Here is a 27,529-nt window from a genome sequence, read left to right on the forward strand (position 1 = left end):
TGTTCAGAAGACTGATTAGGTGTTACACTTACCTTGTGGTTTCTGTGGGGAAAACATCCTTTAGGCTCCAACATTTGCAAACATACTGAGGCCAGGCAGGGCCACTGAGAAGTGAGGATACCTACACCTGCCACATCGAGAAGCCATGACAGACATCTGCATTAATACCAAGCTAGAAAACAGAAAATGCATAAATCAGACATTTGTTTCAAAGCACCTGAGTCTAAAGAAGGTAATGTAGCCTTAGGCACTGTTGTACCTCTTGTAATTACAGTAATGGAAGAGAAATTGAAAAGCATACAGAAAAATGCCAGTTGGCAGATTTGTGTAGGTGAGGCAAATGATTTGCAAAAGAGTTCACCTGAATCCTTGCTGTACCTGTCATGCAAATTGCAAAAATCCAGGCTTCCATGCCTTGAATCTTGTCAATCTTTGACAACAGAGTGACCTAGGCTTTGCAGGCAAATGCAGTGAATTACTTGGTGTTTCTCCTAGAAATTGGCTGGTTTGAGGCAAAAGTGGGAACATGAGGCTTCCTTTGAAAAAAAAAGAAAAAAGAAAACCCACAATATTTCAGTTAGTATCTGGAAGTTTTAACGATATATCCTTTAAAGGAATATAAGAATAAATTCAAATATAAGTTAAATTAGGGGACATGCTTGGACCTGGTGAAGAATAAAGGCCCTGAAATATGTTAATTAACTAGATAGACTCTCAGTCCATGTTTCCTGACCTGTTCTTCATCTTTTTTTTGTCCAAACATAAGATCATAAACAACCGTCTACAATAACAAAAGTATGAGGTCCTGAAAAGTTGGCAAAAAAAGAAGGCAAAACTAATAAAACATAGCACTCATAATTGCTCTAAGATTATATATGAGGACCCTTTTCATTCTAGCAGTTAGGCTGAGATAAACTGTCAAGTAGAGGGTACTAGATGTAGTGGTGATGGATATGCCCCAATAGCTCCACAGGGAGAATCAACATAAACCAGTTTTGATGTACCACTAAAACTCTGCATTCAAACAAAATTCTGTGCAGTGATACCAGTCTCAATGCAGTGATTAGTGCATGCCCACAAGATGGCTCATCCAGTAAGTTGATATTAAACTCCTGAGATCTTTCCTTCATTTGAAAAATATATTTTAGAGGCACCAGGTAGACTTATTTGTCAAACTCTGTAGGACACTTACCTGCTAGAGCTGCCTTATGCTGGAAAAATACAGTGTCAGTGAACCACAGCACCAGCTTATTTTTCAGTGGAAACTTACAAATCTTCCATAGTGCATCTGCCATGTCTCATATAGTTTTCCTCCTTCATATTCTTATGCATTTAGTTTTAAAAATGACATGTTAAGTAAAATTACTTAACATTGTGAACCATAAATACGTATTGTGGTCAAGTTCCGTTATGAGCTCACTTCTGCTTCATAAACATATACTCTTTATGACAGCATCTTTAGACTTTTGGGGAAAAGAGGGGAGATAAAAAAAGAGGACTTGCAAAGTAGCACTTCTGGTTGTTCTGCATAACAAGTTCATGTCTTGGTCTTTACCACTTGTTTTGTCACTTAGCATAGTGTCCACTAAGCTGGAAGAATGAGAGGAAATTAAGCAATAAGAAAAAGATTTAATTCACTTTTTTTTTTGTAATCTAGTACCTTTCCAACCCATTTTCTTTACCCTTCTTAAGACAGAGACCTTTTATTTTCTTAATGCTTTTCTTGTGTGCAAAATTCCTCACTGTAGATAAGCTGCTGCCCTCAGACCTGACACTCCATTCTTTACCTCACACCCAGCAAAATGAAGGCGTGATTTATGTACTTGATTAAAGTTATGCTATTTGGACTGTGTTAGCACATATTTTAAAAAGGTAGGCATGAGGAGCCAAGATCTCTGGAAACTTCCAAATCATATGTGATCCTACTATCCCTACACTTTCAGTGCTCATGTTACCAACACAAGATAGTCTCACTGGCATAGATGGGCATTTTTCTATTTTAGTTATTTCCTGATTTTCCCATGTGAGCACATCCACTGTACTAGGATTAAGGATGGGTGAAATGCTGCGCATTGTGCTTATTAAAATAGTTGTCCTAAAACAAAGAAATTGGGACCATAACTAAAATAGTGACTATGGGCATGACTGGTCAGAAACAGAGTTATGAGGAGAGATAGGCACAAGTACTTTTTGCTATAATATGTTCTAAGAAAAGAAAAGGATCCATAGCCAAATACCTGAGAAAACAAGAAAGAGAGATCAAAGGAAGAAGGAGAGAAAAAGTACTTTTTAGCCAGAACCTTGACTGGAAAGATAGTTGGTCCAGTGAGTAAACTGCCTCTAGGAGGTTTGCTCATACCTGGTAAGTAAGTGGGACCTTCTGCATGCTCCTAGCAAACAAGTAGGACAGCATTAACAGCATACCTTCTGCATTGTCATTTTCAAGAGTCAGCAGGACCCCCAGTATCACCTTTACCATTTATGAAAGAAGGACCTAGCTGTGGCTTCCTGGCTTTTATAGTCAAAGGAATCATGTGAAATAATTGAGGATTAAGGATGAGGGAAAGCAAAAAGAAGTTGCCTTTTTTTAAACTTCAATTGTTTTTTGCCTTTTATTTTTGATGACCTCAGTTCTTCACACTCCTCCTTTTCCGTTTCATACCATTATCACATCTCTATTTCAGTTTTATCCGGTGTTGCCGACAGTTGTTACTAACTTGTGTCAAATTTTAGTTGTACTCTATTTTTTCTTCCCCCCAGTGACTTTGTTTTCAGACTACTTTCTTGACCAAGAACACCCCTCAAAGCCTACCTGTAGAAATGCAGGAGTATGGACTGCCATGCCTTAGAGCAGGATTCCTGCAAGCAGGCATTCCATGACGCTCCCATCACTGATCCCATTTATGCAGCATCACATGTGGTTCACACAATCGACTTTCAATTATAGTTGAAGTGACTCCAGGAAGGCTACTTTGGGGAGTAAAGGCTCTCATCTGTGAATAAAGACTTCACATTTTATTCTCTGGCCAGAATGTTTGCAACAGCATGCGTCAGTAAATGCTTCCCATGAAAAGCATTGCCTGAGTGGTGCTCCTCTGTCCCTGACACTTTCCAATTCTGAAGCAGTAAACGATTCTGTAACACTTTGACAAGTAAAATCCCAATAATGATACCAGCATCAGTTGTGATTGGTCAGGGAACCACAATGTGATTTAGTTTACACATGTGAGTATCAAAATCTTCATCTTCTGAAGTCTTAATGCGTTTTTCAGAAAAAAAAATATTTCAATTAAGGCCACTGCAGGAAAATCTAATACATATTTGAGAATTTCATTTCGTATTTTTTTTTGTCTACTGCAGCTTTAATGAAGTCACAAAAGTTATTCCGACTTTATCCTGACTTACACAAATTTCCTATAACATTTCATTAAAGATGAGAATGTAAGCAATATAGTCCAGATTTTAACTAGATTTTTTACAGCAGTAAAAAGGAAATATATCTTTTTCCTGAGCTTTTATTCAGCAGCTATTGATACGATCCAGGCGGCTAAAGATCATCTCCCCTCAAGCTCTGGAGTAGTTTAAGGGTATAGCACAGAATCTGCTTCCTAACTTCTGCACCGTGTCACTCAAGAGTGAAAAAAACATGAGTTTCCTCCAACACTGAAAAGGCAACTATATCGAAAGAAGAGAATTGTATTGTCCTTGCAAGTACTTTATTTGTCTTGGATGATTGCAAAAATTAAGTAAGCCTTCCTCAGCCCTTCTTACTCATCTGCCCTACTAAAGATTCAAAACCCAAAATAAATCCATCATGCAGCCTTCTCATCATTGATCTGACTTATACTGCAGATGCCCTTTTGAAAATACAAAGAGTGAAACCACTAAGGAGACTGCAGTCTGGGGTGCTGCTGCTATGGATGAATGCTGTATTGTCCTACAAGATCACACTTACATTTCATTATTATTATTGGTGTTGCTCCAGTTCCAAAAAGTTTTGTTTCCAAAGCCTAGTGTGCACATATCTCATTACTGACTTTTCCACTAATGCCGTGCTTGTAGTGTGCTGCAGCCTGCTCTCAGAGCAGCAGTTCCATTTGCAGAACATTCTCTCTGTTTGTAATTTAATTAAAATCAGTTGGTGAATTATTTTAAATGTCATACTTCATAATTGGTGAGGTTTTTTTAATGCAGATATAATAAGGAATAATTAATTTTACATGAAGTGAAGTCCAATAATAAAAAAATTCCAAACAGTAAAACACAGTGGGATAGAAATCCTCATCTGAAATGACTGGAGGGGTACGTCACTTATAGCAATAATGTCATTCTTCTAGCCTTTACGATTATTCCTCATTAAGAGATTGATTTATTCACAGTATCCCCCACTGAACACAATGTGTCCCTTCATTATTTTTCTTCCTATTTCTTATGGGAGAATTTCATCTTACAGGCTCTTGCTACTGTTGATGTAATTCAGTGTCTCAGAGTAAATCTGCTTCAATTTAAATTCATACAAAGATTTGCAGTCTTTAGAGGAAATTAAGAGGGACATGTGAAAACCTGTCCACCCCAAATGCCAGAATAATACCACCAAAAGCATTTAAGACTTCACCTTCTTGTTATTCTTTACACTGCTTCCTGAAGTTTTCCTACTCAGGATTTAGGAGCGTAGGATATAGCTGGTATGTATCCCCTTCTCCAAAGTAGTGCAACAAGCAAACACCCAAGCTTAAGACCAATGCATACCAGACAGCATGTCATTGTAATGGTGACAAAAGAGCAGCTGGCCATCAACTGAATAATAAAACTGACAATCAGATGTATCAAAATGTTGTCAAGATGGCGAATGCCTCCAGGCAGAGGTTGTCATTGTCCCTGGTTGGGCAGTGCCCTTCAGCAGGCTGTGGGCTCAAACCACCCAGTGACATGCTACTGCAATGCCAATGTGTAAACAAATAACAATAATTAATACATTTGGCAGCCAGCAGAAAGTTGATTTTGGTTTGGTTTTTTTTTTCTTTCTCTGTTTAGTTTAGATCATGATGTTAATCTTATTAATGTAACTGAACTATAAACATTTTACAGAAACCTATGGTTTTCAACACATTTGTGTCTCGGACCACAAGGTAAGCTGAAAATGTGCTGGCAGTCTTCAGCTGCAAATAGGAATGAATAGCAGGATGAGAAACATTGAGTTTATAATAATCTTTGACATATGTTTTTAATGGAAAATATGGGCTATCCAGTACAAACCCCAGAATTTGAGCACCATTTTGACATAATTTATGTTAAACTGTTCTGCAGAATGATAAGTATTATTGTATGAAAGCTAGTAAGAACCACAACGAATCTGCCTGTTCAGCTTGTTTATCTCTTATAGTTACATCAGCCCATGCCTGACTTTGCCTTGCTAGCCTAGATCACCTAATAAAACCATGCATCTTGTAGGTGATATTAAAAAGAAAGCCCAAACCCACAAAATCTCATTCATGATGGTGACCGACAAACATCAAGCATCTTAAGTGAAGGTGCACTGAAGGACTTATAGCCTGTGGTGTAATTTAATTAAGATACCAAGGTGATAGCAATTAATATCATCTATGACAGCTACTCTATTATAAAGCATTCCTTTAATTAACAAAAGGTGGTACCCGAGAAGGCAAGCATTGCTACGAAAAACACTTGCCTTACACCCAGAGAAATACAATAGCCTTCAGATTTACTCAAATCATTCAGCTGTTTTACTACCTTTTTATCTGTCTTCAAGTGGGGCTGTGGCCACTGCCCTGATCCCATAGCCACATGGCACCACAGAGTCCTCAGCTCTGCCCCATCTCTAAGCTGCAGGGGCAGAGTGGTAGCTTTTAGTTTTCCTCACTCAAAAACTAGTGCAAATCACTTTCCTCCACTGACAGTGGGGAAGAATAGCTGATGCCAAAGCAGGCCAGCTTCAGAGAAGGATGATGTGTGCAAAGCTAAAAGCTGCTTGGAAATGACAGGATGATCTGGGACCTCATAAGTACTGGGATACCTCCTGGAGCTTTTATTCAACTGCTATTCAGCTTTTATTCAGTAATAACATCTCTTGGTTTCAGTGAATTCTTGACTAGGAATTAAATTAATTGAATCTCAGCATCGGATTTACCTCATTGAGAGAAACTCCAGAGAATTTAAATAAAATCATGAAGTCCTAATAAAATATTTTATGTGGCATAAGGTTATTTTATAACATAATAAATATTTAAATATCTCTTCATATATTCAGCATACTCACAGTTTTAAATGGCTTTCTTCTTATTTGCTTGCAGAATAAAAAAAAGTAAATCAGAAGTTACTATTCCTGAGCATCATATCCAGTATTTTGGCAACAGCCATGTTTCCAGTCATCCACATGAATGCAGGCAGTTTCTCCAGGTTTGGAAATACAGGACCTTAGAAGAAAATGCTAAGTCAAAGTTAAAGATCTTTGCAAACTTTTACATATATATATATATTTATATTTGCAATTAAAGCTCTTTGTTACAACCTTACCACACACATATATATATTGTTGCAATTATAAGTTTCCAACTCTTAAATCTGCAAAATAATGTTAAGTCTAGAAAAGCAGTCTAAGAAATATTGCAGCTTTAGGAAGGAACTTTACTGGGCATAATGTCAGATGATGGAATTTGTTTTACAGTATAAAGCTAGTCAGCACTGTGTTACAAAATATATACAGATAAATAGAGAAATACAGCTAGTGAGAGCCATGAATGTTTGCAAGGAGGAAAGAGATAAACAGAAGCTATTGTTTTTGTAAATAGCTTCAATGACAAAGACATGTACCTCTGAGCTTGCTTATCAAATAAATTGCATTAATACCTCGTTTAAAATAACCTTAGTATGTCACGGAGTTATGAATAGGCTTCAATAGGCTTCTTATGTATCTTTTAACTGTTGGACAACTTTTTGAATTTGCAAGTGCCCACATGAAGCATCATTTAACTAATGTATTCAAATGCTATACAACAATCTTATATCAATTTCAAGTTATTTAGAGCCCTATGTTGACTTATTAGTTAAAATTTATTTTGCCATTGATTTCACTGCAGCACTTTCAGTAAATGCAACTCAAAAACTAGGAGACATTAAAGTTAAAAGATCTAAGGGCATATATCTTTAAAGGTTGTTTTTTTGTTTATTTTTATTTTTGCATTAACATGTCACAGATGGCCATATTGAACAGGGTGACTTTGTGTGCTATCTACAGACATTGTTATAAGCAAAGCTATGCCACTTCGCATCCTTATAACACTTTATTAGGGCCTGAAAATACTCTGATGGTATATGCAGTGTTTCTATATGAAAGATCTAAATGCTGCATACCTTCAATGAGGCATATGGCTTTGGTTTGTAGCATAGTGCAGCCCTAAATTCTGTGTTGGAGGAAAGAATGCCTCACCTTCTCCAAGGTCTTTTATTTTTATGCCCTTACAAATAGTGACTTATTTTATAAACAGGTATTTTTCATTCTATTAAGTGCATTTCATATACCTCCTATAGTACAAACTGGAATCTAAAACTCCTTTCAAAGAAAAATGCTTAACAACACTAGGTTGTTTAATTTACAGAGTAACTGTAGGAATACAAAGAAGCATACCTGTCATTGTGGAAAGACAACTTCATCACATTCTGGTTTTGTGTGCCTCCTTAGCCAGCCACAGGAGTGGCTTGTATGAGAAGTACATCTAAGTGTTAGGGAGGTGATGTTGCCATTGTGCCCATCAGTGAGGCAGCTGAAGATGAAACCGGGCTGTCCTGGTACACTCCAGCCCCTGAGCATCACTGGCTTCTGGGCTATACAGCCAAGATATTGCAGGCTTGTGCAAGGTTTTGACCTTCCTATAACACTACAAGAAGCAGAATCTGTTGGAAAGTAGTCCTACAGTCAACCGGCATATCATTAATCAGCAATTTAGCTCAAAAATGGTTGAACAGCTAGACAGGCTGGGATAAGAAAACGTATTTTTTCAGATTTCACATGGCAGCAGTTAATTGCATTACTTTAGCAAGGTGTTTCTCTATCACATCTTCTGTAAGTCTGTGATGGGTAGACCTGATGGGGAACGTAATATGCTGTAATTTATTACTTGCCAGGGTGGCACAGTAGAAAATTAGTATACTTAGAGCTTCTTTTATCAACTTACTCTGTAATAGACTGAAATGTATTAGAATAGAAGGAATCCCTGTTCTTAAACTTTACCTTCAGGCATCCTAGTAGGCAATTGTAGAAAGTCTATTTTTTTCCATTATAGAAAAGTTACATTCTGTTTTTCCCTGTGAGAAACTTTCCCTCCTAATGCTTGCCAAAAGTTAAGTATTTTAGGGTACATTCATCCTACAATGTTCATTAGTGTTGTCTTGTCCTAGCATAAGCATCCAAGTTAAATCTTGGTAGAGAGTTAACAGCACAGATAAAGAATTGGCAGCACAACAAACAGCCTTGAAATGCTGAGCACCACTACACAGCCCAGACTTCCTTGTTCTTACTAGTGGAGTTGCCTGATCTGGCCCAATCAATGTGCCAATGTCTACTCCTTGCTGCAGTGGAAGTATGAAGAGGTTCAAAGTGGAGTCTCTTATTGCAGCAGTCTTACCACAGCTCTATGGTGAATGAAGCTTCTTCATCTCCAGATTTGATTTACTTCACAATCAACTCAGTAAGCTGGGCTCAGTTCAAGGAACTTGTTTGCATGTCACACATCTGATGTGTTAACCGTGTTAACTGAAAGTACTGCATATGTTATCATGAGCCTTTCTTGCACTTAGAGATGGTCTTATTTCAATTAGAAAATTCTCATTCAGACTTGGGAGGTACTCTGTGTCATTTGGGATGTTAACTGAGGCCATAAAATATTTCTGGGGACTGGTTTTATCCCATATTTGCATTGCTCCGAGTCTCCCACCTGAGGCAGCAGAGCCTGAGAGGCATCAGCAGGGACCATGCAGGCTTTATGCCCCTGCCCTCTGCATGGAACAGAAGAGCAGCTGCTTTATTTCCTCTTGCCCTGCTATCCAGCCAGTTGGGATTCTCCATATTTCAATATGCTATGATGAAATAAGTTCTGGAAATGACAGGTTGTTAGGAAAAAAAGCAAGCACATGCCATACCTGAACTGTAAATTTGCAGATAAACCTTAATACAAATTATTTTAGGAAATGCATATATATTCTTCAGAGCTGTACAGTTATTTTTTACTATGAATATAAGTAATAAAGGAAATTACATGACAAACTGAACTGAACAAATTGCCAGTTTATCACAAATTTTGCAACCCTTCCTCAAAAGATACTGTATGGCTTTTTTTGATTGAATTACTTCTATTGGTGCAGTATCCTAACGTGCATTTGATGAGTGTCTTCGTTCTCTTTCAGAGCACTATGCGCTATAATCTGAATGTGCAGAGACATCACACTATTCATTGTGAATACTAATAAGATATCCCTTCCCTGTATAATAAAATTCAACATTCAAATTTGTTCCTAGAACATTTCCACATTATGTACATATACACTGTGTTTCATTAAAAATATTTATCTTATCATCCTGAAAAACACAAATGAGGGGGAAACAATGCAGTACACCTTTTAAGAGAAATGAGGTGAAATTTGATTTAACTTACAATTGTCATTTCTTTTATGTTCCTTTCAGTCTTCCTTTAAGTGGTTCACGTACACACAGGGGTCCTCTGAGCCTGGGAATTCTGTAACAAAATATGATCAAATACAATTGAAATGAGTGTAGATTCAGTGGCAATAAGACAGATTTTTTTATATATATATTAAAGCAGTGTTTCTGCATAACATCAGCAATTCTAATTGTGGTGTTTGACATTCAGTGTTAATCCAGCGGCTCTAAAGCTTATTAAAAATGGCAGTAGACACATTGGTAATACAGAAGCAGGTCAGGCGTTGTCAAAAACAATACTGACATTAAGAATTAGAAATAAAACTATGGGTATTGTAGAAATACAATTTTGCATGAAATCCACAGGCACAAAATCAATAACGCTCAAGTGGGATGAACAGTGCCTACAGATGCAGATAGTCCCAGAAGAGCAGCTGAAACATCCCCAGCAAGAAAAGAATCCCTTCCATCTCTTCAGTCCCTTTTATTTGTTGTCTGGCTCTGCAGTTTCTTTTCTCTATGGCATTAGCCAGGGAATTAATACAAAGGCCAAAAAATTCTCTTTGAAAAAAAGCCCTGTGGGGCAAAGGAGAAGGGTCTATTCCTGGCTCAGCCACTACTTGTCTGAGCACTAATCACTTCACCTGTCTGATCTCCCCCAGCTATAACTTTGTGGCCAGCTGTACTTTACAAGTCATCTGGAGATTTAGAGCTAAAAAGTAACATGCAAAACATTACATAAACATGCAAAATTACATAACATGAATTAATAAAGTTTTCTTATTTAAGTGACACAGTTTTGCTATCCTCAGTTCATAGCAATACACTGCATTACTGCATCCTATTACATGGGGAGCCTCTTAAAACTGGTGTGATAGTATGCAAAAAAAGGGACTACCGTAGTTGGGAAGAAAACCTGCCTTGGTTTATCAAAGCTGTCTACTTTCAATGATAATGAAGTAAAAGATGTTGAGAATTAGAGAATTAACAGTTTCTTGAACTGTACTCAGTGCTTGTTTCATCTTGATGATTAGTAAAACAATTTATTATTTTGGTCATGCTCTCATGAATATACACATTGCTCAGTGTAGCATGTATAATTATTTGATTAGACCATCTCTTCTAAGATGATGACTTTATTTTGGGGGAAACAAAGCAAAGCTGAAAACACTTTTTTCTAACTATGTTTTGCAGCATATTTGACAAAAGTTATTCAACTGTTGCTACTACTTAGGAATCCTCTCTAGCAGTCTTAAAAGTCTCCCATAGAAAAGCAAGAATCACTCTAGAAAAACTATTAAAGGCGACACAGGCAGCCATTAACCAATAACATGGAGGACTTGGTATCCTTCTGCTCATTGCCTTGCCATAATTCATACTCAGTATGAATATATATATGTATATGTATATAGAATGGCTGTCTGCTGTAGCTGTCCATTTAGGCAAGTAGATATCATCTTTTAAGTTGGTGGAAATCATAAGCGAGAAATAAAAGGCAGATCTGTTTCCTGAAGGTGAATACTTAAAAAAGATTTCTGTCTTTACAAAACCAGCTAATTAGGTTTGGGGTTTGCTTTTTGTTATTTTGCCTTTTAAATTCCTAGTACTGCAATTGTGCATTTTGTTGCATGAAAATAATTTTGTATAAACTTTGTGCCACTTAAAATAGCTTGATACAGTGCATTTTGGTATCTCAATCTTCATCATGACAGTTTTGCGTGTATTCAGAGTAAAATGCAAAACCTACAATCACAATGAGATAACATGACATACCCTTCATCAAATTCAGCTGTTTGTAGGTGTAGCATATTCTACAGTTCCACTTCATCAAAAAATTAAATTTCCAGATAAAGCAAAGAACATCTGAAGCATGCTCACACATACGTACATATAGAGGGAAAAAAAAACAAACATACTGCCTGCAAAAAAAACACTACTATTCATGCCTGAATTTAGATTTTAGAAATGTCAGCGGCAATACCATCAGTGCAGACCCCTGCAGCATTTACAGGTAGTATGTGTATAACTGTAGGAAAGGGAATAATCTGAATTTATTGTCCTAAATCCTGCTGCCCTTCGTAAGAATTAAATCATAATGAGGTGACATATGTAGTGAAAGCCTATTTGGTGGAACATAACTGGTTGCACGCAAGTCCAGTACACATTTACACCCCCAGACCAGTGTTTTGCAGCATAAATAACACTTGCACATTCAAGTAGCTATTTGAATACCTAAATGACCTTTCAACAGATAAGCATGAGTATGACAGCATAATTTAGCTCTTAGTTCTCAATTTAGGGTGCATTTTCATGTTGCCCTTAAGCCAGTCAATCTATCTGCAGTTTCACTTCCATCCCCAGCTGCTGCATCCTGTCTGCAGAATCCGCATTCATCTGGCCAAGCAGTATATCGGATCAGAGACTTGATTCTCTGGAAGACTAAGACTGGGGAAAAACATACTCTCTTTCCAGACACATGAGCCCTTTTATAAAGCTCACCATACAGCAGCATCATACCCAGACACAAATGTGGGACATCATTAAGGAAACTTATCCTTAAAGGGAAGCTGCCAGCTCAGTACCCATCAGCTCCCCAACAGGAGTACCAGAGGAGGCAAGCAGGGAGAGGTCTAAGCAAGCAGCACACTGCTAGAATGTCTGATGCTTGCTTGAGGTAAGGCTGAGCTCACAGCAAGCAAGGGTGCAGGTCTGAAGGAAAAATTTTTTCACTGAAACCACTGGAAGTTGCTAGTCTGGAAAAGTGGCTCAATGGGATTTCTTACTTCTTTTTTTCCCCAATATTTTCAAGGCCCCCTCCAAACCCAGAAGAGTTGAATTAGTGCCATTTTAAAGAGTCACCTCACTATAATTTTGAGTAAAATTAGCCTTAGTGACTGGAAGCCCTTAGCCTGTTTTGCTGCAATACAAGGAAAAGATAACAAGCAGGTAAGCAAGCTGCAAAGCCATGGCAGGACAGGAAATCTTTGTGCACATCTGCCTACACGCAGCTTTAAGCTCACTCTTAAATGTGCCTTCAACCTGCCCATTTGAAACTATCTGATGCTGCTTTGTAACTGTAATTTGAGCTTCACCAAATCTGGAAATTCCCAAGTTATTTAGCATTGGTTGTAAAGAATACTACCTATTATGTTCAGTCAGCCAAGGCTAACATCTAACTTGAGCTGTTATATGAACACAGGCATAAGCACTGAAGTTGTTTTTACATCCTCCTGGTAGGACATTAGCATTTCAGACTTCCACTACCTAGTTCGAACCAGCAAAGAAGCAAATAATACAGAGATTTAAGTGGATGTAATTTTCAAGATGTTTTTTCTTTGGATTATTTGCTTCATAGTAACCACTGTACTAGTGTGGACTTCTCTTACTACTCTCCACTTAAATTCAGTAGGAATAGACAAAAAAGTTTTTGTTTCCTTTTTTAGGTATAGTTTGTTATTTTGCACTGTACATTTTTGTGTGTGCTTACATAACCCACTTTCAACATTTAAATCAAATACAGCAGTTTTCACTTCCACTCCAAATGTTTGGAGACTGTAGAACAACCGTGTGCTATTAAAAAGCTATGTCATCCTGCTTTGGTGCACAGTCAGATAATTTTGAAACTCTGTCAACGAGCTACATAATGCTTTAAAAACCTTCAGATTGAAAATTACCCTGGATAAGAGGAAAAAAAAAAAAGTCATAAGTAAATACATGAAACATTATCATTAAGCTATTTAAGAGCTGATTTGATGACAAAGTTTTAATACAAATGCATTAAAGACAGAAGACTTTCAAACTGCAGTGTAAGCCCATCCTGATATAACTAACCAGTAATAGCTTGGTGAAAGAAAGTTTTCAGTCTAACTCCCCTTACAATATAAACACAGAAATCATTATAATTCTGTGTTTAATGGAGAGATCCAGATACATGTAGTTTTCATCTGAGTCATTACAAAACTGTATATTTGTCTTTAAGTGACTTAAAAATTTCTGTGTTTCTACACAGCTCATTTCTAGCCTCACACAGGAATATGGGCATGACTGACAGTTTTTTAGGGCTGCAATGAAAAGTTTACATAAAAAGTTGTCCAACAAAGATGCATTTACTGAAGTTAGCACAGGATAGAGTTGCACTGAACGCTCATCAGTTAAACACCACATGGGTGCTCTCTTCTGCTCACTTCACTTGATTCACACAGGAATCAGGTTGAAATTTTTTGGGCTGCATCTGGAAACACTCAATTGCCAAGACTTACAGCATCAATGCTGTGGAGGAGCCTCCACAAATACTGCTTAAAAGCTGTCTTCCAGGAGGACACAGAAACCCTTACTGTGGGAGTAGGGGCCACAGGGCAGAAAACGGAACTTCCCTGGAAACCAGTTAGAAAGCTAAGAAACTTTTGCAGAAGCCATCACGTCCCACCTGCCTCCACCACTGCTGCAAGGCGTATTTCTTCAGTTTGTCTGTGGGCAATAAAAACACAAAACTAGCTACATTTACTTATTGAATTGTATTGGCTGTAAAAAAGAAGCTCTTGCCACTTGCATACATCTCATTCATTGAGAGGAAGCACCAGCCAAGCATGGCTTCCAGTGATAACCCTGCCCTGCATAGAAGGGCTTGGTGGTCCAGCTTCAGCAGCATGGTACAGAGGACCACCTAGACTGTGGTGTTCCACTTTTCTCACACCACGAGTCTTCCTGAAATTTTCCCCATACAGAATTCCCATGCTCCCATGATTTGATATCCCATGATCTGATGTCATACTCAGCTAATAGAAATCAGCCCCACTGTTGCCTTGGGCAAGCTGTGGAGCTCTGCATTTCTATTACATCCATCTCCTCACTCATTGCAAATCTCTCGGCAATGCCAAAGAACAGCAGGAGCAGAGTCACCCAACACAGAGGCACACATGGGAGCAGGGGAACACCCCAGCCATGCCCTCACCAACAGGTGCAATCCCACACAGCATGAGCGCAGCCAGTAAACACAGCCAGTCCCTCAGCATCCCCAGGCACAAAGACTGGACAAAGCAGGGTCATGAAGACAATCTCATCCTGAACAACAGGAAACAGAGCTACAACACAGGCCTGAAACACACCTAGAAGGGAAAGCTAAATAGATACCCCAACTTGAGCTTAAATAGGATCTGGGCTAGAAGCCCAAGTGGGTCTGGTCAAGGTCATTATAACCTGCTACCTAGGTGGGGCTGGTCGGGATTGTTAAGGCCAGTGGGGGCCCTTCCTGTTCTGATGTGTTTCACAGACTTTTTGCTGTCCACAGATTTCCTTTAAGAACCAAAAATCTGATTGCAGTAATGTAAAATGAAAAAAAAAGAAGGAAAAAACATTTTATTTTTTTAAGTGTTTCCAGCACCCTGATCCCCCCTGTCACCACCAAAGTAATTTGATTTCTCAGGTTTTTTGATGCTCATATTCCTGTGATCACTGCAACAACTGAGACTGTCTGTGATGGACCAACTTGCCTTTGCACTGGCTTTCAATTGCCCAGGGATAGTACCTTTCAACTGCAGTGATTTAGACATCTCTTTTTTTCTACCCGCTCAATGTCTCCCATTCTAAATTCATGGATAGTCCAAAATAACCAGAGAATGAACATGTGTGTGGAATCACAAAATATAAGATAGAGACATCCAAGGTTGTTACTGATGGTAGAAGCTATTCCCAGTTGAGAGGACCTGCCATATTTCTCACACAACTTCCTTGCTGGAGCTCCATCAGGTTGCTAGAAAAGCAGAGCCACTGAAAAAGTGGCTCAGACAAAAACATACTGATGTGAGCTAAGCATGATATTGGAGATTGATACCCTCTGTTGTCTTGTCCAAGGAGTGCTGTCATGGCTGGGCTGGCTTCCCCAGGCTAAGTGGCAATATGCAAGAGAAAGGGATGTTGTGTTCCCTGGGATTTCAGTTTCTCAAACCCAGATATGCATCCAGTGTACAAAGAAACACAGGTTTTCTTGGAACATTTGACATATTGTTCAGCCAGAGCTCAGCACGATGGGGTCCCGATGTTATGCACCTCCTGATGTTGCAAAAGCTGTAAGTAGGAAAGTGATTATATTGCCAGGTACCTGCTGATACAAGAGGAAAACACCAATAGTGAGCTTCTGAAATAACAAAACCACACTTGGGTCAGTGCCAGTAGACCTGCCTTTAGGTACTGTTATGCCAGAAGGATCAAGTGGTCAAACTAACATCAGCAAGGTTGCCAAATCAAAGGTAGCCTCAGAAGCATAAAATTACCAACTAGGACTGCGTAGTCTTTCCCCAGAAAAATTGGGTAGAGATATTTCAGACTAAACAAAACTCCATTTGCCTCATAAAGTAAATTAAAAAACATTTCCAAAAAGTAACTAACATAACTGAAAAAAGAGAATCATCTGCTAGGAATTAAGTGCCTTTGCCAAATGCACCAATACCTTTAGTGCTGCAAATAGAAAATTATTTTCCTATTATACATTTTCAGTTTGTAGTATTGGAAAGAGGCTCTCATCATCTGAGAGCTATTCTAAAAGCCAGAAATGTCTTCACATGATCTACCAAAAGGCTTTGGAAGAAATAGTACACTGTAATCAGGGATTACAGGGTTCATCATTCAAAAGCATTTCTCTCTAATTCTGCATCTATATGTAAATTTGGGATGGGATCCCATTCTTACAGAGGTATTGTCATGAAGATATAGCTAGGTCTATGTTCCACAAGGCAAAGTGACAGATCTCTAAATATTTAACTATCTTTTTAAAATCTGAATTTTAAGGGCCTGCTTGCACCAAGTTTGTCTCAGGATCAGGGCCATAAGCTCCAATGTACTTTCAAGCTTCAAGTGCATGAAGTTGTTAAGCTTTATTATTTGTTTTTGGCTAGTCGGATCCTCCCTGGTTTAATCTTTTTAAATCTCCCCAGAAGTTATTGATTTAACATGCTTTTATTTTCTTTCTGCTGGTTTTGGATAATGTATATTGTTCAGCCTGCAGCTCACAGTTCAAGGTACTTCTCTGGCCATCCAGATGCCTCTCACTTGGGAGCTTTGTGAAAAAGCATCAAATCTTCTGGTGAGATTTTAGCACTTTTTCTCTCTTAAATCACTTTAACTTAAAATGCTGTCACTGCAGTGATGAAAGGTAGCTGACGGTAAAATGTTCTTGTCTACAGCCATCCCTGTCTTCATCACAACAATAATTCTGCAGACATTGACTGAGATGCTCTCAAAGCAGCTAATGGATGTAGTGACTTTGATAACATCCATTATCATGTGACAGATTCTGTGCCTTGCCAATGCTCCACCACCCTGTTTGCCCTTAGTATGACAATGGCTAAATGAGAAGTATCTCCCAGTTAATGGGTTCATAACTGGCTCTGTCATGGTAAGCAAGTAATTCCTGGTTAGAAAACACATGCAAAATGTAAGCATTAGGACAATTGCTGCTATTAGCTATTACTGTCTTATTAGTACAATGTACAGCACCGTACCACTACTTGTAAGGATCTTTGGAAAGGAAAACAGAAATACTCTATTATTTCCAAAAATGTGACTTGAATGCAATAATTTACTGCACCACCTCACTCCAGATGTGAGACAGGCTGTATTTATTTATTGTCTTTTGCATCTGAGCTAACTATCTTGAGGCAGCAGTATAAAAATCAGTTGCTGTGATCCACTTATTGAAAATTGATTTTGCTGCTTCTTAAAATCTTGGCCTGCTTGACCTCAGCAGCCTTCACCAGTTTGAAAATGCAAGTTATAATTCTCTGTAGGGATTCAGGCAGGTATCTATTACAGCATGTAATCTGTCATACAGTTTCCAATGTTTGCGCTGCAGAAGGTTTAAGCCTCTCTGTCTGTGCTCCTGACTAAAAAGGTCCATTGACGTGTTAGTGTGGACAAGAAGCAGACTGAAAGAAGCAACAGCTTCATGCAAGCCCTGAGCTTGTCTAGGTGCCACTGAGTAGCTGTCTGGATGGACAGGTTTCACCTGAATGGCAGCACTCAGATTTTAACCCTTTAACAGCAGCTGCAGCACTGCTGCTGGCTCCCCTGACATTCATACTGCTGGTGGACCCCTGTTTTTAACCAAAATACCCACTCTGGGGTCACTGTCCCATCCTTCCACCCGTTCACCAGGCCAGTCCTGAAGGTGTGTGTGGTAAGACATGCTCCTGCCCAGAGGGAGCAAGGCCAGCCCCAGCACCCCACCCCAGACAGGGATACTTGCAGAATACCTCAGACACCACTATAAAAGTTCAAGCTGGCTGGTACAAACAGATATCACTGTGTGCTAAAATAAACTAAATGCAGCTAATTAAGAGGAAAACCTACTGGGACCAGTCAGCCCTAGTCAGCAGATTCCCAAGCAGCTCTGGTTTTTACAGCTGAGGCTGAGCATGATCAAACCATGTGATACAGCCACGTGCCCTCACCATACAAGAAAATGGGTACCCCTTCATAAAGCCAAAACTTTTTGACTATGCCGCTAGTTTTGGTAATATTCTTAATTCCATGAGCAGCCTAAAAAAAATAAATAGCAACTTAATTTGCCTGCCTGCAAGGAGCTATTTAATATCAGTTTGCAATTACTGCACAGGAAAATAGTGGGTTTCTTTTAGATGGTCATGGTGTTGGGAAAGCCTCAGTTACCTCTTACACTAATTGGCAGTAAATGTTTAGAAGTATTTATTAGTGTTTAATTATTTAGAAATCTCCTAATGGCTTAAATATTGTTTTGAAAAGTTATACATATTTTCCACCTTGTCCAGCTGAAGACCTGCTGCTTGGAAGGCTTAAATGAAGAGTTATTTAATGCTGCCTACTGATCACAAAATTACTTACAACTGCTAATGCTCCAGTCCTGTAGGTGTGCCCAACATGGAATGGGCTTAGTTTTCACAAACTGGGGAAAGCTTTCCTTTGCTGTATTCATTTTACCAAGGTAGAGGTCTTAAAGAGGATTATCACAGAGATCAATACATTAAAATACATAACTAATCCCAAATTAATTGTTTTCATACTGACATGTACTAAGGGATATTTATGTAGGGTCAGACACCTTTACACTGTTTTGGTCATATAAGTATGACTTAATATGCAAAGTACACTTAAAGTGAAACATAGCCAAGTTGCTGGTAGAAAAAAAAAATCAAACTAGAATCTGACTCCAAGCCTCTGAAGCAATAATCATATTAAATATTTCAAAATCACATCAGGGACTGTCATGTCAGTAGGCAGAGGGGAACTCACCTAAGATCATCATTTCCCTGTGTCAGAATTCAGGACGTTTATTTTATTGGCTCACGTCGGCTTAGAATTTTTTTTTTTGTCCCAATTTCCTCACTAGAATACTAAACAACCTACAGATTATTTTGGTGTCATCGAATCATTCACCTCTTAAGAGATAATTTTGTGCTATAAAATTAAAAGAATAATTCCATTTACCGGGGAGGATATTCCTGAACGTTTTCCTTACAATTTCATTTTCAATGACTTCCTTACCCCAAGGTTTCTGTGTTAGGTTGTGCCGCTGATACTGCTGGTAAGAGTTTCTGGTGCATGGGCAGCACTGTGATTCTGATCCATTTCTCACTATCCTCTGCCATTAATTAGAATAGACTCATCTGTCCCAGAAAGTGTTATGCGCACAGAGATGTAGACTACCGTTCAGTAGCAAGCTAAGGCAGATTTTTAGCATTCACAGCACCATTCTTTCAGGTACCTTCTTGCCACCAGTTTTTATGATCTGGCTACATTCACACTAGCTTGTGTTTTGACAGAGCCCTGTTTCCCAGCATTTTCTGATTATATTCGCACCTCAGCATTTGCTAAAAAGGAAAGGATGAAAGAAAAAGGGAGCTAAAGAAGTCAACTCATATACAGAAAGAAATAATATATCCCACACAATCCAGGTTACTCACTGGAAATCATAAAACATGCCTTCTCCAGCACCCAGGGACTAGCGGATCAGAGCGGCTTTAGTTTTTAACATGAAGAATCACAACAGACTCAGTGATTGCTTGTGAAGCAGAAAACCAAGGCCATCCCTCAGCAGTGCTTAATGCACCTGTCTGGCTAGCCAGAAACATTTACTTGCTGGGTTTCTATAACCATGACCTCCCAGTGAAGTTGCTTTTACCAAAGCAATGACAGAAGTATATACATTATAAGTACACAAGCAGCTTCATGGTGACAGTTACTGAAGTGACCAAATTTATCTAGTAAACCACAAAAAGCTGTGATTTATGAAATTATGAGCATTTTCTGCAAAACTAATATTTACAGATAGTCAAAGGGTCTGGTACCTTAGAGATTTCACAATACGTATATTTTCCCTAAGGTAAAGAAAAGGCTTAACTAAGTTACTAAATTCTGGCATTTGTGTCTAGTACAATAAATGGAGCTTAAATAATAAAAAAATATGGTGTTTACTTTATTCTGCTTGACTTATTTTTTGATTTTCACTGTTTTATTCAAAAGGAAGACATAGAAATAGTAACCATGGGCTTGAAATCAGAGCTATAACAGGGACTTATTACAGACACGTTTTGCAGAATATTTCCAGTTACAGCTGTATGCTTTGAAGCTGTCAGTGTAACAAGCAGTGTGCTGCTTCCCAAATAACCCTTTTTGTCATCTTGTAGTTTTTTCTTTAACTTTGAAACCCAGTGAATCATCAGTTTTAGCATTCAGCTGTATTAATGAGAAAGAAAATAGTATTTACCTGCCTATGTAAGAGGAAGTTGCTAGTGGGAAGGTCAAAGTGAGTGCAGAAGCCCCTTTACTTATGTTTCATGGGAGTATGTCAAGGAGCAGAGCAGCAGCCAAGGTGGAAATTCATATTTGAAACCCATTTCTCACACTGGATAGCATTGAATTGCTTCATTGCCCTGGGCCTTTGAGATGGAGAGAAGCATAGAGAAGCATAACTGTAATTATAAGGAAAGAAAAGGTTGATTATCATATCAGGGCTTGTTCTGTTTTCAGGCTAGGTGAGGTGAACTCTGATTAACGACAACTACACTTATTAATAACAACAGCTACACTTCTGCCTCTATTGAGCATTGCTAGGTATAGGCATGTGCATCTTTTTCCCCAGCAGTGCTGACCATCAATCGAGAGACACATGGTTTCTTCACCAATCTGTGTGTAAGGTGAAGGGAAGGATACAGAGCAGCAGTTGCTTCCTGAAACAAACACAGAATGAGCAAGTGGCAAAATGTTAATGTACTCTTGAAAGCCAGAATTAGAAAAACGTAATTCAGTGCAGCCTATGAGGCCTGATATCTTGGCAACTGCTTCAAGATATCCCCTATCTGCAGACAAAATAGCATTTGTGAAGAAGCCCAAGACTGTAGTATGCAGGTTAATGTATCAAAAAGCCAAGAAGAGAATAATGCACATTCACCTTGCTGCAGAGGACAAGCAGCAGTAAAAGCTGTGCACTATCGGCAAGCTTTTTTTGTTGCTGTTTTTAACTCAACCCACAGTTCAGAGCTCTAGCCACCTCGGCAGCATTCCAGCTAGAGCTGCTGACATCTCCCACCTAATCAAGTGCTGGATTATCTTGTCCTGACAAATTGGAGCTGGTGCCTCATGAAAAGTCTTTCCTGAAGTACTTTGCTACCCTATAATAAGATGGCAGATATCTAAATCAAGCCCCAGAGCTGGCAGAGTGCTGTTTTCTTAATGGCTTTTGGTAGCAAGTGTAAATGTTTTAAGGCAAGCCAGTGCTAAACTGGAAACACAGTTAAGCATGATAAATTTCACACCCAAGTGAAAGGAAACTAGAAGGTGTACTAGGTAGCGGTTCATACTGAGTACGTATGTACAGGCTACACTGCTTACCTCAAACCACTTACCCTAAAAATTACTTCTTCCGTGAGCAGAGCTTTTGAGGAACATATTTGCTTTAAAAAATAAATTCTCTTTGTCTGCTTCTTCTTTCTAGGAAGAGTTGGAGTTATTGAGCTATTAGAGACTTGCTCAGCCTTCTGTGACTCAATTGCTGGTCCAAGTCATTCAGAGCAGATAAACTCTTTTCTTTCTCTAAAACATACTCAGAAAGATGTCTATGTTACAGAAGCAAAAGTGCTGTATATGTGTGCATTTGTACATTAACAGGTAAAAGAGCCAGAGGAAATATAGCTAACACAGAGATATTCCTTGCAAATATTTGTTTTTTCTTTCTTGTTTTCAGTTCTGGAGAAAAAGCAGCAGTTGTCATGTGCCAGACAAGCAACATCTTTATATATCACAGCCACCTATACTGTGCCTCTCATAGCACTGCTTTGCTCTTTTCCAGGGGAATCCCTACATGTGCAATAATGAATGTGATGCGAGTACCCAAGAACTGGCTCATCCTCCAGAACTGATGTTCGATCTCGAAGGAAGACATCCCTCCACATTTTGGCAGTCCACAACCTGGAAGGATTATCCAAAGCCTCTTCATGTGAATATTACACTCTCCTGGAACAAAACCATTGAGCTTACAGATAACATAGTTATCACTTTTGAATCTGGCCGTCCAGACCAAATGATCCTGGAGAAATCACTTGACTATGGACGAACATGGCAGCCCTACCAATATTATGCCACAGACTGCTTAGATGCTTTCCACATGGATCCAAAATCAGTGAGGGATTTATCACAGCACACGGTCCTAGAAATCATTTGCACAGAAGAATACTCTACTGGGTACATGACAAATAGTAAAATAATCCACTTTGAAATCAAAGATAGATTTGCTTTTTTTGCTGGACCTCGGCTTCATAATATGGCTTCTCTTTATGGCCAGCTTGACACAACCAAGAACTTAAGAGATTTCTTTACCATCACAGATCTGAGAATAAGACTGCTCAGGCCAGCAACTGGAGAAATATACGTAGATGAGCAACACCTGGCACGCTATTTTTATGCAATTTCAGACATAAGGGTATATGGAAGGTAAGAAAATATATACTTTTAGAAACAAGCATATGTATTTGCTTTTAGGGGTTATTCAAAACCCTTTATTTCCCAAACATGACATTTTCTGCCAAGATATGTTCATTGGAAATCTGGCTCAGTTGAAGTCTGTTACTTTTCATGATAGAAGTTTCTGACTCAGTGACACAAAGTCCTGGGTGTTCACAGGCACTAGCCTGGGATCTTGAGCCCTAGGTCTTACGAGCAGGATAGTATTAACAGTTTCTTATGTGGGCTCAGAAATTCACCATGGCATCAAGACACTTTCTGCTTTTATACAGTTGGAGCCTGATCTGATGGTAGTTAACTGAAAAGAGAGATTCTGTCTTATCATTTGACTTTTTCAGGCCTTTCATGTGAGCCGTGATTGATACTGCAGCTCTTCTGCAGACCCTTCCCACTAGGTCTGACTAAGAACTGCCTGTGAACAAGGAAGGCGGCAGAGATTAGAGTCCATTACTTGCACTTAAATTAGTTTTGAAATACAGTGAAGCTGAAGTAAAATGAAGAATAAAATAAATAAGAAAAACAAAACCAAAAACAAACCCACCAAAAAACCCACCACAAAATACAGCACTGTTTTATAGAGACTGATTTGAACATGAAGATGATTACTCAGCTGGGTTTGAGACAAACAGTCCCTCTAGGGCAAGCAGTGGCTGGTATCATGTGCCATGGTCCCAGAAATAATAACTGTGCATTGACATTCCTATTGGAAAATTTTCTTCCAAACTCAAGCTAACTGACTAATGACTTCAGGCAAGAGGTTGATACCCTTTATGTGTATCTTGGACACCAATTTCTTCTAAAGATATAAATGGGACCTTCTTTATCAGCAATTCACTCACCTCTCTAATGTACTTTTTCCTTCTCCTCTGTTTCTTCTATAGAGAGTTCAAATCTTCGTTGTTAAACACATCTCTTTCTTTGAGAGAGAGAAGCTAAGTACCAAAACGAACAGAAAAGCTAATGTATCTTGGAAGGTCAGGGCATTTTTTGCAGGCACAGAACTGAGTGCAAAAAAGAATAGAGACAGTGATTATACGAAACAGTGATGACTATATTTTTATTACTGCTGTAGTGAGTTTGCCCTTTCGTGTTCATAAGCATTTCCATATTGCAAAAATTGATACATAAAATCAAAATACAATCAAATTATTGTGATGTAATAATTGAAAAATATCATTTTTAATATATAAAGGAATAATTTTATATAAATAGTTTTTATATAAAAATATGCTTATATAAAGGAAGAATATATTCCATATACAGATTTGAATGCATAAGTGCTTTTGCAGTGGCAATATATTTTTATACAATATCAGAAACATTTCTCAGGACCATAGGTTTACATAGTATGTACTTGCAATCTTCCGTGTCCACACCAAATACATAGGAATAGATCGAGTCAGTAGCTGAACATGTGAAACTGGAAGATGAATGTTGCTAGTTTAAGAATTCCTATTGTAACCCTCATTAGTTACATAGTAAATTATTTTCCAGAAGTCTCTTGAGAGGGCTGAGTGGATCATGGACAGCTTAAGGTACTGTTTTAAATAGTCTGGTAAGATTAGCCTCAGTATATAACAAAACCTCAGTATATAACAAAACATTGAGCATTCTGCTCAATGTGTATCATTTCTCCACTGTGCTCCACACAGATAAGCTCTACAGAGGCATCATACCAAAGCTCAGGATCGGAAGGTCCTCACTCCTTAAGAAAAAGCTGCTCTTGATCCACAAACCCATTTGGATTTTAATTTGATTTCAATTAGACTATCAATACTTTATCAAATAAAACATCTGGAGGATTAAAAAAGAGTGCATTGCATGCAAATGAGAAACAGAAGCCTTCCAAGCACATCAGGGGCATAGCAATCTTGTGAAAAATTACAGAAATGAAGCGTGACTGTACAGAGGAGTTATCTGATGTGGATGCTTGTTGTCTAAATGCTGCAGTAATTGGTCACATGCTTTAAAAGAAATATCTGCTGTGTAATAGTGCCTAACTAGATTAGAATCATGTAAATCCTTATCACTCTTCTGCTAATGAGAACAGCTCTTTAGGGATTTGGTGGCCTTTCCTCCAATAGGTAGGGACCCCTTCTTGTTAAACACTTTATGAACTTGCTTACCGCTAAGTAGCTGTGGGGTTGCAGTACACAGTCCTTGATTATTTAGTCACACCAAATGTAACCTGCAGCAGGCACACTGTCACCTAGTTTTAGGTATTTTTAGTCTCTTACTGGAAACCTTATGGCACCCCATTAACATTATATTTAGAATGTTAAGTGAAAATATATATTTTTTTTTCCTTGCTGTGGTGTTTCATATTCTGGGCTTTGAGACCTAGATATTTGTATCCAGATAGTAAAGCTAGACTAGACTATTCCATTAGGACAGGATATAAGGGGACATTATCCAGGAGCTTGACATGTGGTAGATGGGTGTTGCTAGCAGACACATACTGAAGCTAGTCCTTCTACTGAAAAAAAATAACCTGTAGGTTAAATATAGTTAAAAACACCAAAGCTCATAATAACATATTTCTAAAGGCAGCGTAAAATGTTATTTGTTTCATGCTGCATTTCAAAGATTAATGACAATGAAAGACATCTGTCTTAAAGCCAACATGTTTAATATACAGGATGCTAGGGTGGTCAGTACTTCACAATGAATTATAGATAGGAGATTTTCGCACTTAATATGGGGTTTGTTTTGTCATTGCTTTGCATTTTGGTGTGAAATAAGCCTGATGTATGTTGCATTAGAGGTGAAAACCTGTGTACTCTTGATGAATGCCTTACCTCCTCTAATACTACCTGTTTATTCATCTTCAATTTATCACTTCCATTGTGTATTTATTAAGGTGATGAAAACAAGAAAATGTGGCTGTTGCAATTTCAGCAACCCCATTGTGTTCACATTATTCAAGAAACCTAATAATCCACATGAACGAATTCTGAATTACTGATGGTCTGCTTCACTAAATCAGGGTGATTTTTTTTCTAGTGAATAATGGACGCTCTAGTGTGCTAGTACCTTAATTAAAGAGAGCCTCTCTTAGTCTTGATCTCATTTTAATTTACAGGGTAATACTACAATAATATCACTAATGGAAGGTACATTAAAGGGCATAAAGTAGCATTAACTGTATTAAATTATGGCACTTGTGTTAATTAACTGCTGAAGCAAGATGGTCCTAATGGCTAGAAAGGTCGACGAATGCATAAGTAAAATCTTCTGGGAAGAGAAACTAAGAAAGAGCAAACACTGTTCCCCTTGTCTCAACTTGCTGCAGAGAATCAGAGGGTGTCCTGTGTGCTAACGTCGAGAAGGTTTCTTTCACTTTGTTGCCTGGACTGTCTGTGGCCTCTACCTGTCTTTGGTTCCACGTGAAAGATGGTCCTGACAGTAAGCTGTGAGGTACAGCTCCCTTTTTTAGTTTGGTTTTTTTTTTTTTAAGAGAATTTCACTAGAATGCTGCTAGTGATTATTTGAAGTCAAGCAAAAGGTTCCTAGCAGATTTTGGATCAGGCTGCTAAAGGTTTAACCATGTTTATTCCAAAGTATTTTTGCTTTAACTGTTATACTGTCAGTGATATGTACATTTATACACTGTAAATTAATGGCAATTTGGGATGCTAGTAAAAAAAATAGCAGTTAATTGCCCCAGTGAGTGACAGAATGACTAGCTGGCTAAAACAAAGGAGCTTATTGTTTTGAGGTGATTAGGTTTTGATCTAAGAGCCACCAGTTTCCTTCTGATTTCAGAATATCCAGCCTCTGCACAATGTTATTATGCCCTTTGAAATTTATTTTTATACCTTTCTTGCCTTGAAGCTTCTCTATTTAAGCCCCAGGGTTTTCTGACCCTGTCTCAGCTAAGATTGCAGTTCCAGCAGCAATAGAAATCTCTAATTCACAGTACGCAAGTGGAAACTATCCTCAGTTTTAACAGTTTCTTGCTCTCACATTATCTCTTCTAAATTTAAATCCACCTCAGCATCTGAATAAATTAGTCTGAAGGATAGCATATGTGCTGCTTAGGGGGCTGGGGCTTTTTTGTCTTTTTGATCAGCTTGCCCCTCCTGCCAGCTGTGACCCTAACCGTGCTGTGGTGGTGTTGGGGTAGGTGAGTGGCCTTCCTCTTAAAAAAGGCTGATGTGCCGCCCTGAGCTGGGAGCTCACACTGCAACCTTCAGCAGACAGTCGCAGCGTGAAGGCTGGGTTGTACCAGGTTTCATCCTCTGTCTTATTCTACAGATCCATTCTATAGATGGATTAATTAGATTAAATCTGCATGTTACCCTGGCGTACACTTGACAATGTAATAATATCACTTTGCAATTCATCCAAAGCAAAACTTTGCCCTTGGGAAGCACTAATATATAAAAGTGGTTTAGTTTTATTTATAATAGAAAATGTTTTCATTCATGTTCAGGTCCAAAACAGACCATCAATATGAAGATACGTAGGCTTTAAGCTTGTAAAGAAGCAACTGACTATCATTCTTGTTTCTAGTATTTATTTACCATACTTGAATACTCTTTGCTTTACAAGAACACTTGCATAAGCTGCTTGTTCTCCTTTGAGATTTCCACTAGTCACTAGGGGGAATCTAGCAGTTTCTCCAATTAAATTATGAACTCATTAGAGAACAGGAAAGAAAAAGAAACTTATGTATTTAAGAGCATGTCAATTTCTCTTTAACTCCCAAATGCGATTAGCTTTTTTACTATATTTACTGTAATATGTCACTATGGAAAATGGCCCTTCGTTTTCTGTAGACAAATTTAGGATCATGAGGAACTGACATAATGAAATAGTTAATGCGTTTATTTACACATGAGCAGTCTCTGGTGGTTTCCTTGCTAC

At 38.4% G+C, this 27,529-nt stretch overlaps 1 protein-coding gene across 1 annotated transcript in view; it reads left to right on the forward strand.

Annotated features, from left to right (window-relative positions):
• NTNG1 (netrin G1) overlaps positions 1-27,529 on the forward strand; it is a 171,162-nt gene that overhangs the window by 44,907 nt on the left and 98,726 nt on the right. The window contains exon 3 of the mRNA XM_034063872.1: positions 21,990-22,630. Coding sequence (XP_033919763.1) covers positions 21,990-22,630 — 641 coding nt within the window. The remainder of the gene's footprint in view (positions 1-21,989; positions 22,631-27,529) is intronic.

Source organism: Melopsittacus undulatus, chromosome 6, assembly GCF_012275295.1.
Source record: "Melopsittacus undulatus isolate bMelUnd1 chromosome 6, bMelUnd1.mat.Z, whole genome shotgun sequence".
NCBI lineage: Eukaryota > Metazoa > Chordata > Aves > Psittaciformes > Psittaculidae > Melopsittacus > Melopsittacus undulatus.